This window comes from Ictidomys tridecemlineatus, chromosome X, assembly GCF_052094955.1.
Source record: "Ictidomys tridecemlineatus isolate mIctTri1 chromosome X, mIctTri1.hap1, whole genome shotgun sequence".
Lineage (NCBI taxonomy): Eukaryota > Metazoa > Chordata > Mammalia > Rodentia > Sciuridae > Ictidomys > Ictidomys tridecemlineatus.
Window position 1 is genome coordinate 118,866,832 of NC_135493.1, and position 21,278 is coordinate 118,888,109.

General features: G+C 37.1%; 1 protein-coding gene across 8 annotated transcripts in view; it reads right to left on the reverse strand.

Moving 5' to 3' along the window:
- The window catches only part of Frmpd4 (FERM and PDZ domain containing 4), a 786,938-nt gene that overhangs the window by 85,439 nt on the left and 680,221 nt on the right, over positions 1-21,278 (reverse strand). For all 8 annotated transcript variants that reach the window (XM_040286842.2, XM_040286794.2, XM_040286821.2 and 5 more), the window contains 2 exons: positions 18,726-18,886; positions 14,265-14,367 (listed from right to left, as the gene is read on the reverse strand). In XM_040286842.2, coding sequence (XP_040142776.2) covers positions 14,265-14,367; positions 18,726-18,886 — 264 coding nt within the window. The remainder of the gene's footprint in view (positions 1-14,264; positions 14,368-18,725; positions 18,887-21,278) is intronic.

A 21,278-nucleotide genomic window follows, 5' to 3' on the forward strand; every position in this document is an offset into this window, starting at 1 on the left:
CCTTTAACAACACATTGAGAGCCTCTCTCTCCTGGAAGTGCCTCTGGAGATGAGACTAGTTTATTTCCTCATAGATCCCACTATTATCCCTCTATTAAGTTCCTCTTAGCCACAGTGGCAGAATGGTGTAAGTGCAAGACATGGTAGAGCACACCAGTATCCCAGGTACTCCAGAGGCTGAAACAGGAAGATCGAAAGCCCAAGACCAGCCTCTACAACTTAGCAAGACCTTGACTCAAAATTTAAAAAAAAATTAAAGGCTGGAGATGTAACTCAGTGGCAGACTATTTACCTACTATGTGTGAGGCTCGGGTTCAATCCTTGGTACCATGAGAAATTTTAAAAAATGAAGTCAAGAGAAAGTGCATATACAGTCACATATTAGGCTTACCTTCTGACCCCATCAAGTATTGCTCAACTGACTTTGGGCAAATTTCAGAACTAGTAGCATAGTATAGAGACCTATACATAGTCAGTACTTATCTAATTCTGTTTCCTCAACTGTAAATGAGGCCAATTATCCCCACTCAGAGAGATGTACAAGGAGTTGGTCTACATTGCCCAGAGGAGAGTTTAATAAATGATGGCTGCTTCCTTTTCCCATTTTTTAAAGAATTCGGTTCAAGTACCTCTTTCAGCAGCTTCTGACTGCATGAGAAAACAAGCTAGCAAAGGAGTAGCAAGGGAGTACAAAATCCCTGTTTGTATCTTACTTGTTCAAAGAATATTCTCCTGCCTCATCCTGCAGACTTATAAGCCAATGCATTTTATAGACCCCATTTATAACTAAAATCCACTGTCTTACTATTTAGTTTGTAAACATGGTAGTCTCTGATATTTCACCATCTGGATTCCCAATAGGGAGAAGGCAGATATTGATTATTGCTACCTCCTGCTCCCTCCTCCAATGCTTGGGAACAAGGACAGGAATTGCCTCGTTAATTCCCTCCTATCTTTTCAACAGTTCCTGGATATTCTGCCATCTTTGAACAGTCCCATTCACCAGGGAGCCATTTATCTCTAGGAAATGAAAACTTTATCCTTTTCAGTAAAAATGGATATGTGTCTACTATCAGTCATGGTATGCTTAAGCTGGAAAAATTATGCAACAATCATCTCCAGTCATTCTCAATGAGGTAGAGGCCTTCCCAATAATTGGAGAGTACCACCAAGATTTTAGTGAATAGGGTCACAGATGTAAAATGTCCTTCCATTTAAAGCAGATATGTACACTGAAGAATGGTCTCTCATAGAATGTTTATAATGCTTCCTCCAACCATTTGGAGGATGAAGACTCTGAAGCTGTTATATGTCTAAATTGACAGAGCTGGTTGGCAAATTCAGGGTGTAGAACCTCATTTTTTTTCTCTCCAAGATGCAAGTCTCTTCCTAGCTCCCCCATCATAACAATAGGGGGTGTGAGGAGATTATAATATGGAAACTGGTTCAGAGAGAAGAAGGATGTTTATCTGCAAGTTCACATGCAAATGACATACATAAGGCAATAAATAATCCTTAAAACCTCAAACTAAAGGCCAAGAAACACTGCAGTTTCCTAGGGAGAAGACAGATTACTGAGTTTAATGCAAAATTAGAGTTCAGTGGGCTTACATGTTACTCTGGTTATGCCAGGTGTATAATCTGACACTGGATTAAAGCAGTATGAGAGCAGCTTAATTCCAGAATGATGATTTGAACATCTTATCAAACACTTCATTTCATAAACAGAGCCTAAAGTTATTTGAAGAGGTTGAGAACAATGGAGCTAGTAAAAGTGAGGCAGATGGAGATCATATAACGAATGACAATGATGAAGTGATAGAGATGTTTAGAACATATGTTATATCAAGGCTAAAATCAAGACATGCACAAACACAAGACAAATAATGGGCCTACTTCAGGTACAATGGCTGAAAAGTTGATAAATTCATTTAGATCTGATTCCAAAAATGATAAAATAAGTTATAGTAATCTTTTTCAAGGTGAGTAGTTTTACATTCACTTCAATGATTCTTTCTGCAAACATTTATTCCTTTCCAATTTCATGCTGAGCATTGGAGTAGGCATGAAGGCAAACATAATAAATAAAACAGGATCAGTTTAGAGCCTGGTTACGTACTTGGCAAACCTGCTCCCACCACTGCCTGGGCACTCAGCTAGGATACACTTAGCTTCATGAGCAGTTAGATTCATCCACTGGCTGGCTTCTTACCAATGGAAGGGGAGTGGAAATGCTGTATAGTCCTTCCACGAGACCCTTCCATGTGTCCTTGTAGTCTCTTCCTCTTCCCCAGTTTGACAGGGACAAACTGGAAGCTATATGTTAAAGATATCAGAGCCACACGATGGAGAGAATCTGAGTTGAGCCTTTGTATTACCCTCTGAGGGAAAGATGTCCATCTATCAGGAACACTCATTATGGACTATTTGTTATCGACAATCTCCTATTGTGATTGAACTTTTGCCTAGTTTTGGGTTTGTTAACAGCTGGTATTGCCCTAATACTGGTCCTTTTCATTAAGAAACACACAGAATTGTGACAAAGAAAAACAAAATTTCAATTGATAACACTGTGTGGTATAGATTATAATAAAGGTGTATATACTTCTCAGTGGTTAATTTAGGGAGGATAAGTGGCCCATAAGAAAAATCTAAGATATTTATTTATTTCTTTGCTATCTTATCATTTTATCCTGTCTCTGTACTTTATAAAATAAATTTTAGGTAACATGAGATGAAGCAATATTTGCTTTATCTTTATTATTATTTCTAGTAAAAATCCTCTGCTTCATTCTCTGTTTTTATGTCCTATTATCTTCAGGTCAAGTTACTCTAAGTTTCAGTAGTTTAGGGCAGAGGTCAGCAAATAAGTCCTATGGGATAAAGCTGTTCCTCTTACCTTCTTGTTTTTGTAAATAAAATTTTATTGGAATAAAGCCACAACCATTTGTTTATGTATCATCCAAGGCTGGTTTTTGTGCTACAATGGCAGAACTGAGCTTTTGTGGCAGAGACCATATGGCTTGCAAAGCTTCAAATATTTACTATCTGATCCTTTACAGAGAAGGGTCCGTTGATCCCTGATTTAGGTCATTCCTAACCTAATTTCAACCCTAGCAGGGCACATGTCAATAGCTCTGAATCTTTCCATACCCCTTCACCCATATAACAGAACACTGAGATCCCTTTTATTTGTCACCATGCTGTTATATTTCTGCATACCTACATGGTCCCCAAAGTCAAGCTCATCACCAAATTCTAGTTTCTAATACCTCAGGTATGAGCCCTGGGCACCTTTGCAAATCCTATCTTAGGCCTTTTTAATCATTCATTCATCCTAAAAGTCTAGATTTCTGCCTAGATTCCTCCTTTGCTTTGATTGGGTACCTATGTTTGTGCTCAAGCCCCCATCTTGCAATTTCAAGAGCAATAATGATAGCCTCTCACAGGACCTAACTGACTACAAGTCACAAAGTGCTTTCACATACATTATTTCATTTTATCCTTACAGAAAGGCTTAGAAGTATGAAATCTTAGTCACTTTGTGTGTGTGTGTGTGTGTGTGTGTGTGTGTGTGTTGCTGGGGATTGAACCCAGGGCTTTGTGCATGTGCAGAAGGTACTCTACCAACTGAGCTATTCCTCAGCCCTCTTAGTCACTTTTATAGACTAAGAGACTAAGATCCTGAGACTGAAGCAATTTTCTCACTATCATTTAGGAATGGAGATGAAGCTGATGACAACTTTGATAAAGACAATAATAATTCAGATTTATTAAGAGGTGATTCTATGTTCATGCTCTGCTAAAAGCTTTATTCACTGCAGTTTATCTAATTCTTTATATAAATTTATAGGTAGGCTTTCATTGTATAGATGAAGTAACTGAGGATTATATACATTAAGTTCTTTGTCTAAGATCACACATAGTCTGTGCATTGCAGAGGTAGGATTGATATTTTCCTGATTTCTATAGGAATATATAGCAGGATGATATTAGAAATACTCACCAAAGTTGTCTTCCCATCCCATGCCCTTCTTTTTATTTTTCTGTGCTTGATCATTTCTATTTCTTTGCCCATTTGGATGGTTAGACCATTAATCAACATTTACTGCCTCAGCACAGCATTGTTACAGAAGAAAGTATAGGAATATCTAGGTTCTAGAAACTCTTGATAAAACTAGGAAAAATATCCAATAAATAAGAGTTAAATTTACTCTTCTCCATAAAAGGGTCTATTCTAGAGATGAGGGAAATAGGGTAACTCTTAAGAGCAAGCAAAAAGGCAAAGACTTGCAGGTGTAGGTGGTAAGGCAGTCATGTTCCTTGGCTTTTAAGAGCTGACTTTCCAGGAAGAACTAATTGGGAACCCCCAGATAGCCTTGTGAAATGAAAAAGCATGGCAACCTTTGACTTTTCCTAGTCAGAAATCTGAGAATGTGACAAGATTCTGGATGGATTAAGTCCCAGATATCATGCTGTCTTAATATGGCTTAGAAGTGACAAATGCACCCAAGATGGCAGTGAAATGGCTAAGGAAGGCTTGACAGTGGTGAAACAAGGGATGGCACAATGTCTCCATGCCTATGTGAGTGATCAAAGACACATCAGATGAGCACAAATATAACTTAGTGAATGTCGGTGAGACGGATGATGTCACTCAGGAGAAAATACACTTCATTTTGTTTAATACCTCCTTTTATTAAACCAAACCCACTAAATGCAGACTTAGCACTGAAGAAAATGGGATGAACTGATCCTATGCTGGAATGAGGATTTGAAATAAATATTGGATTATTATAGATAATAGATAAAAATGAGATATTTCTTATACAGCAGAGCATGTGGCCTGTGAGTCTTTCCCACCACATCCACTTACTGTGTTACCTGTAAAACTGGGATTCTGGCTCTGAGTTCCTGAGACCCTCCTATTAAACTTCTTTCAGGAATGAAGCTTATACTTTGGTTATAGGCATGCTCTGACTATAGGGAAAAATGTGCACCTTCACCAAAATAATCATTGTTTCGTTTGCCTTTTCAGCTACTTAGAGAAAGGGCAGGTAATCATCCATAAATTTGTAGTTCCAAAATATAACAGAACATGACATAGGTCCAATAATTATCTCCTCCTTTTTTTCTTAATATACGTAAGATGTTAAGATATTCAGTAGTGTCAACCATATGAGATCACTGAAAACATGCCCTAGTTTAGATTTGTTCTGGTTCGTCAAACATCAACATTCATTTTCCACACGAGTTGCATAAAAGCATCTATAATAATGAAGAGATTTAATGAGTGAGTGGGAAATGGTCATTAACAAAATCTAGGCACATTAAAATAATCTGAGTGAAGCCATTTTCTTATTAATTTTCATCATTATATGTCCTTATAACTTTTATGAACTATAAACTTAAATCCCTTTTTCTACTTTATCCTTATTAGAATTTTGTCACATTTTCCATTTTCTGGAATTGGTGATCTCTTTCTTTCCAGGCTCTGTAATTCACAATTGTCAGAAAATATCTATAATGCAAGTGTGTATTAGTTGAGACCAAAATTTGCAGTGTCAGCATACCACAAGGCTGTTTCTTTTGTGTTTTCACTGAAATTGCTTGCTGGTCTTACTTTAATAAGGCCTTATTATATTATACATCACCATGCATATTTTATGGGCTGGATATTCCATAGATGTTCTTCACTTTGTTATTTTACTAAGCAGCACTGTACTTCACCTAAGTCCAGCTGAAATTAGGCAGGAAGGTGACCTTCTTAATGTACTCTTCTGCAGATACAATGCTCCTAGAACATGATGTGATTTGACTTTCCATTATAATCCTGATGAGGAGGGACTGATAAAAAGACAGACGTTCTGAGATCTAATTTTTAGAGGGATCCTTCCAAATATTCTTTTTTTTTCTTAATAGTCTTGCCAATCTCCCACTGTCTGCAACACTGAGTACTCCCTATTCCTGAGTACTCCCTATTAAAATCAAGGTAATTGTTTGACAAACCTGGAATAGGAGAAAAGCTATTTTTGTATATCAAAAATGGATTGTGTATATGGGTCACATGAGATAAGACTCAGATTATAGAGCTCAATTATAGATGTGCCTTTTGCTAAGGCTACCATGTAAGGATTTAATATGCCAGAGAGTCAGGCCTGCCACCTGAATTTATTTGGGTCTGCCTTTTAAAAATTGTCCTCCTTGGTCTTGGACTACACAAGTGTTTTACAACCCTCATTCTGGAATCCAGTGCTCCTCAAAAGGAGCACAAACGATTTTTGTCCACAAATGATTGCCAAATTGTTGTTTCTGTGAGAAATGCCAACAAGGCACTTCTGATTCTTCCACCTTGCTATTGTCATTAAGTTGCCACCCATTATTATTTCTCATTGCAGTTACTTTCTTACTGGAAGAGCTCTACTGCTCCCTGGAAAAGCTCTTCAATTCAAGGATATTAGTATAGAAGAAGTGACATCTGGAAAACATGGGCAACTTTTTGCCTATAAATGGCCATAGCTATAGTACCACTCATCCATTAGATTAGTGGAGAAAGCAGAGGGAGAGAAAGCAGAGGGAGCATTGGTTAGCATCCATATAACAAAGGATGGTAGAGGGGAGAATAGTCTGTAGTATGACCTTTGTATTTTCTTATTATGGAATATACAACTCTACTTCCACTGTGTTGGAAAGGTTAAGACTGAGTTGTTATGTGCTTGGCTCTTCAATGTGACCTTCTGCTACTGGGGAAGGCGGAGGAAGGAAGACAGCATTAAAAAAGAGTCTGCTGCCAGGGTGATAAAAATGGGACTGGCTTCAGGGGCGTTGAGGAACATCCTTATGTTGTATTCAGAACTATGTATACATGAGTTTTTCTAGGTGGATGGAGCAGTCCATGACATTTAGTAGATTCACAAATGGATCTTTAATCCCAAAAGGCAAATGTACCCGGTCTAATGAAAGCCAGTAGACTTATATTGCTGCCTTGCAGAACAAAAAAATTGAGGTTTTATGGTTCAAGACAGCCACCAAGACAATAGATTTTCCATATCTGGAGGTTGGAAAGTGAGTATTTATTAGGAAGGTTTGAGATTTCCAGGAACAAAGGAATAATCTATTTTACAACCCCTTTCCCATATAAACACCTGCCCTTCCATTCAGTATTGAGGGCTATTCTTTGCCATCATCACTGCATTCTTTAACCCATCTATCCACCCCCCACCAAACTTTTCTACCAAGTAGTATCCTCCTCATCAGCTCTGCACAATCATAAATATAGTGTAATAAATAAGAAGTCTCTTCCATGAGGGCAGGAAGCATGCCTTATATATCTATTTACACATGCTTAGTATGCCTTACATGAGCTACGTAGTTTTTGCTTAAAAATTGTTGATGTGCAATGAATTTAATTGAGTTGGCTAGCCAGGGGGTTTAAGGCATGATTCGTAATGTTTCTATGAGCAATTATACTCTATACTTTTAAACAATAAAATGTGGGAGATTGTTTTTAAGTTAATTTGTCTAATTGTGAAAAGCCAAAGAAAATTACCCTTAGATTCTTCTAAAGAAGGATACAGTGTTTTGCAAAGAGCACGGATTCTTCAAAGATTTTTCTCCTCAACCACTACAAAGTATGAGTTAGAATTAACAACTTAGAGAACTATGAAATGAACGGAACTCATCTAATTTCAGTGCAGCAATTATAGCTCTTTTTGAGATTGCATAAAAAGTGTGGTTACTATAGCAGTAAATTGGTCTCCAAGAAACTCTTTTATTTTCTAAAGAAAAAATAATAAATGTCTATAGTCAAACAACCAAATGATAAGGAAAATAATCCACAAAGAAATGTAAATGTATCTGGAAACAAAAAAAATGATCCATGAGAAAATACTGCAATGGAGAAAAAAGACCAAAACAAGACTAAACCACTTAGGCAAGCAAAGGGATGCCAATTTTTAAAGAGAGAATTTTACAGTGTTATTAAAATGATGAGTGTTTTTCTGAATTTCCTTAGTGGCTTAGGAAATGGGATACTTTATTAACCAGAAGGGACATTTATCTTGTGTAAGATATAGACATTAAAATAAATATTGGCTGAGGAGCCCAGTAAAAAGGGAATTATTTTACAAGGGCTAAAATTTTAGGTTACTACACATTATGGAAGACATATGACTACATTTATCAGAAAGCACAGGAAAGTTTTCTAATGTCTAAACATTTTCATTAATGAGGAAAAAAACACTATTTCAAATTTTTATTTTAATGAGTTTGAAGGTATTGGTTAGCACTGTGCCATTGTACTTAAATTTATTTGGTTAAAATAAAGTACCTCATTACTTTAGATTTGTTTGGTTAAAGTAAAGTACCTCATTACTTTTATAAAGATAAATTTATTGTTCTGAGATTAAAAGAGAACATGTTTTAGGATTACATGTTTATCATCTCAATAGTATCCACAGCCTATGTCTATGTTTATCACTAGAAAAATTCTTTGAAAATTGCAGTTCTTCCATGTTTTCAATGTGGGGGCTTGTCTGTTTTCAGGACAACTTTAGTTGAAGTCATTATTCATAGTAGCCTTGAATGTAAGTTCTCTGAAGGCTGAGATCTGTTTCATTGATGCTGGTATAACCAGTGCCTGGCTCTATGTCCTATATATAGTAGAACATAAAAATGTTTGATAAAGAAGTGAAATAAAATAAATGTTTTCTGAGGCATGGATTCATTAGTGGATATTAAGATTTATAGAATTTATAGGTGAAGGAAAACTTGGATGAACCCATGTAAGTCCACAGTTTTCAAAGAGTATTCTTCAGAGCCATTTTATATATATATATATATATATATATATATATATATATATATATACATATATATATATATATTTTATCAAGGACCTCCTATAATCCAGGTATTATCCTGGGTAACAGCAGGGAGCAACATGGACAAGGACTCTATTCTCATGGAATTTAAAATTTAGGTCAATTGTTTCTATAACATCAAGCTATATTCTTCATTTAAACTGTGTCTTTGTCATATATCCATGAGATATCTGCAAAGAAACACTCATATTACATTCTAAAATGAGCTACAATTAATTGGATCCCCCAAAACTTTCTAAGAGGAGGCATGATGTGCTCTGCTAATTCCATCCACCGACCTCTATCTCATATCCTCTACTTCCTCAGTCTTTACAAACAAGACTAGGAAAGCATGTGAGAGAGAATCATGGGGTTGGCAAAATGGCTGTGACCTGGTGAAACTTTACTTTTTGTTTTCTGTGAAAAGGACAATTAGGTACCTTGAGTAGCTGGTCTTGCAAATACCTTAGCCAGGAGATTTGATCAGGAAAACTAATAGTAAGACAGGAAAAGATCTGAAGCCAGACCTCCAATTGATGGTCCTATACAGAGGGATGGCTTCTCCAAGTGGCTACGCTTTATATCACAAAAAATTCATATTTGAATTTCATAAGATAGCCAACATGTAGGTACCAGCAACATGAAGGGAGTCAGCAGCCAGTGTTAATTTGAGGACCAACACAGTCTACCAAGAGAGGGCCCTAACAGAAAGTAGTTTCTCTGATTTCCCCACTCAATTTCCACCACTGAGGAGCTGGTCCTTGAGAAGAGAAAGGCATTTTTATGTCCTGTAGTATCTCATTGTCTTAGTCAGGTTTCTGTCACTGTGATGATACAATCTAGGGGGGACTTTAAAAGGAAAGATTTATTTTGGCTCATGATTTCAGAGGTTTCAGTCCATGGGTGCCTGGCCCCTTTGCTTTGGACTTGGGGTAGCACAGTATATCATGGCAGGAGACATGGTACAGAAGATCCTTGTAGTTAGGAAGCAAAGAGAGAGGAAGAGGCAAGAAAAAATTCCCTTCAAAGGCATGTCTCCAGTGACCTAACTTCCTTCCCCTAGGTCTGACCTTCTAATAGTGCCATAGGCAGAGGACAAAAAATTTAGTATGAGCATTTGGGGGGCATTTAAAATTTAAACTGTAACATTTATGATGTTTAAATAGGAGGTGGTGAAGGAAAATTTAGCAGATTTAACTCTCACCCCCACTCTGCAGTCATTGGGTTGAGTCTGACTTGTAGAGAAAGGAGGGGATGGAAATTAAATGGCATAAAGTTGGAGTTTCAAACTGGACTTTAGCAAGTGAAAGAATATATGGGTTCTGCCTTAGATGGTGTCAGTGTACAGGAAAGAAGAATATAATAGTTCCTGACTAAAGGCAATGGAGGAGAAAAATAGACTCATTTCAAATTTCTGTCTTTCACTGAGTTGAAATTTCTCAATAAGTGCACAGGTGGAGGTACAGAAGGGCGGACTGTTAGATATAGAAAATGAAGGAAAGGAAAACTGAGGATGGCTTTCAGATTCCTGTCCTAGATTATGGTTCAACTGGCAAATTCATAGTATAGGTGGGATGTGTGGAATAGTGTGATAATAGATAGCAAAAGTGAATTTAGGTCCCTTGAAGAAGATTGCCTCTTGGTCATCATGGAATCCTTTGAGCCTTGTCAACTATTTGTTTTTACTGGTGTCTTGAGATGAGGAAGGTGGTGTTTTAGTCAGTTTTGGGTTGCTGTGACAAAAATACCTGGCAAGAATCATTGAGAGAAGGAAAAGTTTATCTTGAGCAAATGGTCTCAGAAGTTCAGTTCATGGTTGGTTGACTCTGAGTTGATACACAGCATCATGTTGGAAGGGCATGGAGAAAGAAAGCTACTCTTCTCTAAGTAGCCATGGAGCATAGAGAAGGAGAAGGGGACATAGGGAAGATAAACCATTCTAGGGCATGCTCTAAGTTTCCCACCTCTTCCAGCCATGCCCCACCTGCCTACAGTTACAACCCAGTGGTCCTTTCAAACTAACATGGACTGATTGTTACAGCTCTCACATTTCAATCATTAACAGTCTTGCATGTTAACACGGGAGCTTTTGGGGGGTACCTCATATCTAAACCACAAAGGTGAACAAATGGGTAGGGATTTTTTGGCTTCATGAATGATAAAAAGCATATTTTCTTGTTCTTTGCACCTTGGAATATCAAGACAAAGCACAAGGGAAAAAGCCCTCAAACTTGGAGAAAGAATAAAAACATAAAAATATTCATTGGATCAATATATCTCATACGTCTACCAGTTAAAGACTTTGTATGAGTTAAGAAGTTATTCTTGTTTCTTTTTGTCATTCCTTGGCTTTTGTTTCTGTTGGCATAGGAAATTGTAAGCCTCAGCTTCCCTGAGTTTATTCCATTCTCTCTAGTTCTGGTCGGGTCATTTTCTTACAATTCTCCCCAGTGACCTGACTTTTCATCAGGGAGAACAAAGAAAAGAAAGGAGATAGGAACAAGAGGCTATGCTTCCAAAGCTACTACTGAGGAAAAAAGCCACGTTTGTGTGTTTCCTCACCAGGGTTCCCTCACCTACTAACTCTTCTTTTTTTGCTATTAATATCCTATATAATATCACAAGGGTCTCCATATGTCTTTGTTATTAGAAGAACACTTCTCAAACAGAACTTTCAGGGCATGGCTATAAAAGAATGTGGAAAGCATGCATGTTCTCAATTTCAGTCCATTTAAAACACCACCATCACTTTATCAAACATTTGGAAATTGTGCAATAATCAAAACTTCATTATGAGAGAAATTCTCTCTATATATTATTTGGGGTTTTGGTCTTCATTAGGCTTAACCAAAGAAAATACAATATAATTAGATTATTCTCTAAGTGTTGGCATTTTTTTTTCTAGAGGTCCTGATAGTATTTTATATTTTGTAGGGGCACAGAGTCTCTTCTCAACTCTGCTATTATAGGGAGAAAGCATCCTTAGATGATATGTAATTGAATGGGTGAAACTATATTTATGAATTCTGAAACTTGAACTTCAAATGATTTGTGTGTCACAAAATATCATTCTTATATTTTTTCTTACTTTTAAAAATGGTAAAAGCTGTTCTTGGCTCACAGGCTTTGAAAAAAACTTGTGGCAGGCTGGATTTGGACTTGAGCTACTTGTGATGCCCTCTTTTAATTGGTTCATTTATTCCATTACATATAAAGTCCTATAGGGAAAGCTTTGTTTTCTGAGATGACATTTTCTTTCACAATGTGTTAAACCAGAAGGAAAAGAAAAATTCTTGAAGAAGAAGAAGAAGAAAAAAAAAAAGAAAACAACTTTCTAAGTGCCCCAGGTAAGATTGCTAGGAAATGATCACACTTTTAGATAGCTTTTCTCCATCCTGTCCTGCAGCAGGCAATTCAGTCACAGCAAACCCAAACTCAGATATATTATTTCTTATATCATTCTCCTAGCACAGAAATCAATAGGACTGATCACAGAGGTGTGTGCCTAGGGAAAAACAAAATGTGACTTCTGCCATTAGGCCCAAACATGGCACTTCAGGATGCAAGCCAACAAAAGGCTCAGAGCCTGCCTGGATGAAGAATGTCCCTGCTGACACCCACATACCTCTCAAGATAGAAGTGACCCTAAATAGTAACACTACAACTCCTTCCCAAAGGCTCTCAAATCCAAAATCTTTTCCTGTTCTTGTATTTCCAGTCCTCAGAAATTGGAATGATTCCCAAGTCTTATTCCTGATACAAGGTGAATATAACTTAAGTCCCAGTGCTTTTTCCTGCATGATAGCATCCTTTGGAGATCTGGATACCCTTTGAGTACAGGCACAAACTTTCAAGCCAACTGAGAAGGTTCCATTATATCAGGTCCTGACTAGAGTGACTAGCTTACTCCCTTTGGGTTGCTTATAAAAAGTACCCTAGACTGGGTAACTTATAAATAATATAAATTTGTTTCTCATATTTCAGGAAGCTGGGAAGTCCCAGATCAAGTCTCCAGCACATTCAGAGTGGGTGAAGGCCCCATGCCTCATAGATAGCACTTTCTTGCTGTGTTCTTAGTGGCCGAAGAGGTAAGGCAACTACCACCTCTTTCATAAAGGTGCTAATCCCATACCTGAGGACTCCACTCTCTTGAGTTAATCACTTCCTCAAAGATTTAAATCGGTAATAGGTATTAGATTGCAAAATTTGAATTGGGAAGAGGGGATACTAACATTCAGACCATGGTAGGTACCAACAATTTTAGGGCTAAAGGGGTTTTTCCAGGATGTGGGCTTTTCCATTGCTAAAACTGGGATGGTTGGTCATCCTAAAAATGAGTCCTCTCACTTTCTATTTCCCCATCTTCTTACTCTTCTTTAAATTCTTCCAAGTATGCTTGATCATCCATGACTACTTTGTGAAGTAGAAACTATCCTGAGTTTGGGCAAGAAAATTTCTGCAGAAGACCCTAAAAATACTCCACTTAACGTTTTTCCCAAAGTACAGAGGTACTTTTTGCTATGAGTGAGCATACATATTAGATCATAAATATTCAATTTCAAGTGTTCTGATAGCTTTAGCTTCCACTCTAATCTTGCTTGAAAAGATCAGTTTATAAAAGACAAATGCCACACCTTCTTATACCTCAACACCCCCGTAGCATAAGTAGATCTGTTCATATGATAGAACCATCTTCATTGGAAAATTTATAGACTTCTCTTGCTCTAAATTCACTGACAAAGTGCAACTCCAGTGAGGTTTTAAAGGAATTTTTTGCTAATATTTTTAAATCACTCAAAACACATTTTTGGTGCCCAATTAAGAAAACCACATAACAAACTACTTATATCCACAATAAAACTGAACTAATAAACCAAACACATTTCTTTACCTTTCATAGCTTTGACCTAATTATCCTAATTATTCTTTTGCCTCAGCTGATAATCTCAAAATTCAGTAATGAATCAGTCAAGTATGAAAAATCAGTGAACTGTATGTGTATGTTTGTGTATCCATGGAATTATGTATATAAAATTACTCATCATCATTTAATGCTGAATTTAGGCATTGCATTTTGATCTCCCTGATTATGAAAAAAAATCAATGTGTTAGTAATTCTGGAAGAAAAATATGGAACCTTTGGAGGTAGAAATCGAAATAGAAGTAATAAAAATTTGAGCAGAAACATGCAGATCCTCAATGTTAAGAGAGTGGACAATTAAGCATTCTGTGCTAATGGAGCATGTGTTTTTATATTAGTATCACCAGCATTTTTAATAAAGTGCATATGTAATCTGGTGTTTCTGATATAAATAAGTCCATAGGAATCTCTTGCATTTCCAGATGAGGTCTCAGAGCTGTGTAGCAGCCTTCATGACAGGATGAAGTAAATGAGTCACCTACCTGACCAGGTCGATGACCCGCTCCCTGGGTGCAGCACTTACTGGCTCATCATTAATCATTACAATCTGATCTCCTGGGATCAGTTTGCCTTCTGAGGGGCCACCTGAAAACACACAAGAGTGAAGTCCAGTTGAGAAGAACATTGGCAAGCCATCCAAAATCCCCTCTATCCATTATGATTCACTGTGAGCAGGCGGTGACATCAGCCAAGACAAAACCCAATCACACCTGGGTGTTCTTTGGATAAGTCTGAGATCATAAGCTACATCCTGACCAATTAAATCAGAAACTTTTGCAGTGAGACTCATGCATCCACATTTTCTAAAAACTTCATGGGCCAGATGGAGACTTAGGTTCCCAGCACTTCACACACTTTAATATGCTTATGAATGACTTGTGGATCATCTTACCGTACAAGGGTGCAGGATGAGATCATGCATTTCTCCCAGGTTCTCAGCAGCTATTAATGCTGCTGGTCAAAAGGCTTATGAATATCAAGGTTTTTAGAAGAAGGTAGTTTCCCAACAGGTAGCTAAACAGCTGTGTTGCCTGCAGCCAAAGCTGCAACAACCTGGGCACAACTGGATTTAAACAACATTGTATTTATTTGCTCATTTTGAGTAGGGAGATAGCACTTTGTGGAAAATCACGAGGCATCTCAATCATAGGGTGTTAGAAAGGACTTATTAGAAGATTTGACCTTGTGTTAGGTGCTGTTGGGGCAGGTTCAAGGAAGTGGGGTGTTGTCCTTGGATCAGCAGCTAATGGAAAGCAGAAGTGATTCTGTCATGAACATCTTAATAATTGCCTGCCAGGTAAGATGAAGGAAGCAGAACTAGGTTATGGTTGATTAACAACAGTCATTCATATCAGCTGACAGAGGGTCATAGTTGGTCATGCTTGTGGTTTGGACTGTGCTTGGATGTTTGTGTCTGTACTCACATATCAGTACAAGGAGTCTTGTTTTTATCTTGGTTCATCAGAGCCAGAATGGCCCTGTCTGGTGATATTTGGTGACACTGTTCATGTTCAACAGCATAAGCCAGGCCCAGCTATAAGGGCCTCTGAGAGCTTCTGGAAGTCAGAGGCTGTTTTTCTTTCAGTTAGGTTTCCAATAAGGGAGTAGGAAATTAATGTGGGTTGATTTGCTGTGTAGCTGGCAATGAGCTGTTTTGCCTGATACCCTCACTGAATATTATGATTTCTTCCATACAGTGAGACAACCGAGTTTCACATATGTGGAAAAAAATGGCATGAAGGTAGGACTGGATCTCAGTTTGTATCTGTAGAATTCTGTCAAAGTGGTCAATGTCACTTTTGAACTTGTCCTCACAATTCAAAACCTGGTAACTGCCATGTCTCTTAACAGGCAAATTAAAAGCCACATCTGTGTGAAGCACAATCTGTATTTAAATAAAAACCCAGAACAATTATTTGGATTATTCTCACGTGTCTAGACAGAAGCAATTACTTTCCAAATATTGATATAGTACTATGTGGCACTATTATTTGAATTCTCTTTACAAAAAGTCTGGCACTTGGTGACAGGGAGCTGAAATGTTAGCTTTCAAATAATATCACCATTACTTTGTTCAGTAATTGAAATGAACACTTCATGCCCAGAACAAAGAACTGAAGCCATTCAGTTGTTCTCTACCCATACAGGCACTTGGCATATGTGTTACTCAAACTGTACTATAAATTTGTCTTTCTGGGGAGTAAGAAAGTAGAGAAACCTTAACATGTACCCATATCAGTGATAGAAATTATTCATTTCACAGATCTGGGAATTGAGTTCCAGTATTTGAAAACATATGGAATCTAGAGAAATCACTTGACAAACTTATTGTAACTATTGGACTGTGTTCAAACAGTCACACTAATTCAGTAAAATCAATGGGTAGAAATCAAATGCAGATAAATTACAGAAAAGTTTTCAAAATAACTGGTGGTCAAAAGGATGTAATTATGAGAACATTCTTATTCTTATATTAATTAATCTCATAAGAATAATTAATATCTATCCTTCAATTTCTCATAAGAATAATTAATATCCATCTTTCAAAAATTCATCAACAGGACATAATCCTACATTTGACCCATACATATTGATCCAATGGAAATATTCTTATTTAATCAAGCAACTTGAATCAAGAATTCTGGTGAAATAACACACAATCCTTTCCAATATATAAAACAGTGGCACTCTTCAGATAATTGTCTCATCCCTTTTACTCTGAAGACTAGGCTTTCAGGTATAGAAATTCTGGTCACTGCACAGAAAACACTTGGGACTGCAGTAGAGCCATTTTTGTGATAGGCAGAGCTTATTTGACCAACATTTTCACTCGAACAAATGACTGGAAGTAGTATTCTTTGACCTCAGTTTTCACTTTTTTCTAGTCTTTTCACAACTGTCTAATAGTTGACATTAGTGAAGGTAAGGAGAGATGAGGGAAAAGGAGAGAAGAGATTGAGGGAAAAGTGAGACAATACAAAAAAGTGAAAAACAAAACTATAATCTCCACAGCTCCTGGGAGGACTCATACTTCAGAGAATCTCATCACCAACAATGTTAAACTATCTCAATAGTATAAAATTGCATGCCCAATACGAGCCCTCTTAGAAAAAACTATGTGTGCACATATACATACACACACGTTAAATATATAATGGATAATATATTTGTGTTTTTGCGTTTACAGAATTATGCCTATTATACATATTCTCCATGTCTATTTGAATAGCAGTTATGTCTTGGTAGCAGGAATTGACATTTTTTTACTCTCACTTATATACTATTTACATTGTTTATGTCTTTTTTTTTACAAAGCCCATATATTATTTTATTATAATAAAAAGCAATAAATCTACTTTGAGAATAAAATTCTCAGTTTATCAAGCTCAAATGTTAAGCAATACTTAACAGCACAAGTCAGAAGGGGTTGATTGTATTTGTGGTGCATGCCTGGGGCATATTATGTCAAAATATTAAAAAGTTAAAATTTAATCAAATTCTAAAATCTATACCAACTCGCTAGTTGACTTGAGTTTCCCATAATTGACAGACTCAACTGGCCAAATATTTGAGAGGTCAGTAATAATAATGATGATGATGATGATGATGACAATAATAATAATAATAATAATAATAAACAGTTATGGAATAAGTATGTCCTTAGCACTCTTCTAACTTATTGCATCCTCTCTATAGCCCTGTAAGTTACATACTACTATGATCCCCATAGTACAGATGATATAGAGAAGTTACATCAAACTGAAAAGCAGGGAATATAAAATGGAAGATAAAAAGTCTAATAAGGGGTAGAGGCCAGAGTCAAACTTGGGCAATTTAATATCAGAATCTGTACATATTAGTGTACTTTACTATTGAATTCTGTTACTTATTTGCGAAATTCTGGAGAACAATGACAGAGAATTTTCTTTTGTCTGAAAATAAAACCCAATTTAAGTCCATTACAATAAGTACATAAATATATATAATAAGTAAAACATAAAAGCATATTGTTCCTAGAGAGGCAAAGTCAGTCCACTTTAGGCAATTACATCACAGTCTGTTGTATTCAACTGGGTTGTTAGTGGAACATCTGTATACTCTAATATGAATGATCGAGATAAATCTAATAATTATCATATAGAATTTAAGAGATTTGTATTAGTCAGCATCTTCTGTATAACAAAGCACTCCAAAACTCAGTAGGTGTCCAATAATCATTTCTTCTCATGCTTGTGGGACTTTAGCATACCCACAGACTGGCTGATTTAGGCCAGGGTCAGCTGAAAAGTTCTGCTTCAAACTGAAGATCAGGGTATACTTAGCTCCAGGCTGCAGGCTTGTTGGGTGCCAGCCTCAGTGTTCATTTTGGGGATCAAGCTGAAGGGATAGATGCCACCTGAGGAAGACTCTTCTAATGGCCATAGAAGATGCCCAAGAAATAACTTACACTGAATGAGCAAATCTCAAGCCTTTGCTTATGTCACCTTCTTAATGTCATTGGCCAAAGTCAGTCACTAGGTCCAGCCCAACAGCAATGGGATAGAATATATTCTGCCTCCAGTGAGAAGGGAGAGGAGTACATTTTTGTAAAGTAATTGAACTACTCCAAAAACTTAGTATACTACAACTCAAACACTACTTTCTGCTTTTTTTTTCATTAGGGAATTCATCAGTACGATGCCTACTTCTTATTGTTTACATTTACATGTTAAGAAATGAGTCATTTCCATAGTTACAAATGATGGATCAGTATTTTTCCTGAATCAAATAATTTGATAGTTTAAAACTTAGTTTGAGAGACATTTTTTGACCTTTTGATACTCTGCAGGTATTGGGAAAACCCATCTAGCATTCACAGCCTGGACACAGGAAACTTGAACAGCAGTCATCCTAGCAACGTGTGGCAGATAGTTCTAGGAGAAGGAGTGGGGTTGCATCCTTACCTGGTGTTACTGAGCGAACGACCACTGGTTTTTCACTCCCTGCCACAAAACCAAAACCCAGTACAGGGTCTCTCCTCATCTCCACCTTCCGGGGAGCTGGAGGGATGATTTGGCAGCTTTCTAACCGAGGGTCATCAAATGGAATTGCCTGTGTCATGTGACTGTAGAAAAAAGAACATACAAGAGAAAGGAGGCATCAATGTATATATTTGGCATTGATCTTGCAATCACATGCTTTCTTTTTTTGTATTTTATTTATTTTTTATTAGTTGCTCATGACAATACAATGATCTTGACATAGCATACATTTGAATCAAATGGGTAAAATTTCTCATTTTCCCAAGTGTACAGGTTGCAGGATCACATTGATTTTATGGCCATGTATATACATACAACAATACTAGTGTCTATTTTATTCTGTGACTCAAAATAGGGTAGGGAGGAAGAGCATGAGAAGAAGATTACCACTAAATAGGGAAGAGAAGTGGGAGGGAAATGGGAGGGAGAAGGGGAATTGCACGGAAGATATAAGGAGACCCTCATAGATATACAAAATACAAGTACGATGATGTGAGGGGGAAGGAAAAAAAGAAAAAAAAAGAGAGTAATGTGTCACATTAGATTGCGTAGAGAGAGGTGATGGGAGGGGAGGCGAGGGGAAGAGGGAATAGGAAGGGCAGCAGAACAATCACATGCTTTCTAGTTTTAAAAACAAAATTACATACAAGAGGAAGTGAGGGGAAAGGGAAAAATAATACAAGGGGGAGGAATGAATTACAGTAGTGGGGGTAGAGAGAGAAGAGGGGAGGGGAGGGGAGGGGAGGGGGGATAGTAGAGGATAGGAAAGGCAGCAGAATACAACAGACATGAGTATATCAATATGTAAATCAATGGAAGTGTAACTGATGTGATTCTGCAAGCTGTATATGGGGTAAAATGGGAGTTCATAACCCACTTGAATCAAAATGTGAAATATGATATATCAAGAACTATGTAATGTTTTGAACAACCAACAATAAAAAAAAAAAACCTATTCTGGTACAAAGTGTAAAAGATCCAGAGAGACCCATACTCATGTCTCTTTCAGGACTCCCTGTTGTCCCTTGAAAACCCTTAGCTCATTTCTGCTTTAGGCCTTCACAAGGACTGTTCCCCCCAACCTGGAATGCTTGTTCTGCAGATGTCTGTATGGCTCATCCTCAATTCTTTCAATCCTTTGCTTACAATACATAGCACCTTCTTACAGAGGACTCTGCTGTATAATATTTTTTAATGGCCACCCTGCTCCCCCAATCCCATTTACCCTCTTCTAGTTTTCCCCCACAGCACTAATTATCTGTGAATGTGCTGTGGAACATATTTATTTATATATTATACCTTTATTTTATTTGTTTATTTTTATGTGGTGCTGAGGATGAAACCCAGGGCCTCGCACATGCTAGGTGAAGCACACTACCACTTAGCCACAATCCCAGCCCAAACATTTTTATTTTTATGTTTATTTTTATTGTTTTGCTCTCTACACTAGAATGGAAATCCCAGGAGGGCCAGGACCTTATTTTTTTTTAACATTTTTTAAGACCTTTATTTTATTTATTTATACACAGTGCTGAAAATGGAACCCAGGGCCTCACACATGTTAGGCAAGTGCTCTAACATTGAGCCACAATCTCAGGCCAAGGAACTTAGTTTTATTCACTGGGTTCTCTCAGGTACCTAGAAGACCTGGTACATAGTAGATTCTCAATAAATAATTGAATTAATATATACAGAGAAACATATTTCTCTGTGGAAAATTATCAAGTTATAGCAGATCTGAGAAACTGCCTCACAGGACTATGGACATTTAGTAGATAACATGTATGGCTCTGGCCTCAGTGAAATTGAAGTAATGTAGATTATTGTGGTGGTGACAAGTCATCCAGTGCCAAATACTTTCCCCCATTGAAAGGAGTTGCAAATTTAGCTTTTGGAGTTTACTCTCTGGGAAGATTTTTGAGTGATTTAGATGAGTCATTTCATTAACATCTCAATTTCTGAAGTCTTATCAATAATCCACAATTGAAATTTGTATAGTATTCAAAAATTTTCAAAATGCTTTTGATTCATGAAATAACCTTGAGAACAAGGGAGAAGAGCAGGCATTTTTATCTGCATTTTTCCCATAAGAAAACTGAGATCAAAATCACAGCTTATTGTTGTTCTGGGGTCATGGCTAATATGGCAGAGTGTCAGGTCAAAGACCAACCGCCAAGACTTCTAATGAAGTCTTCATCATGAACATTGTCCAAGGAAGCCTTCTTTGGGGGGAAGATTTATTAATTTGAACACTAGAAATCTGCTTAGAGTAATGTAAGCTGAGATTATTTCAATGACATGGGCTTAATTCAATTTTTTTCTCTCTAATCTTCAATAAGTAAAAGAAGATCATTTTAAAATACCACGGATGATGCTATTCTATATGCCATCTGGACAACATATTGTTCAAATGTAATAAAGAAAGACAGGGGAAACAGGAATCCTGTTGTCCTTCTGTGTAATTAATAAGAGTTA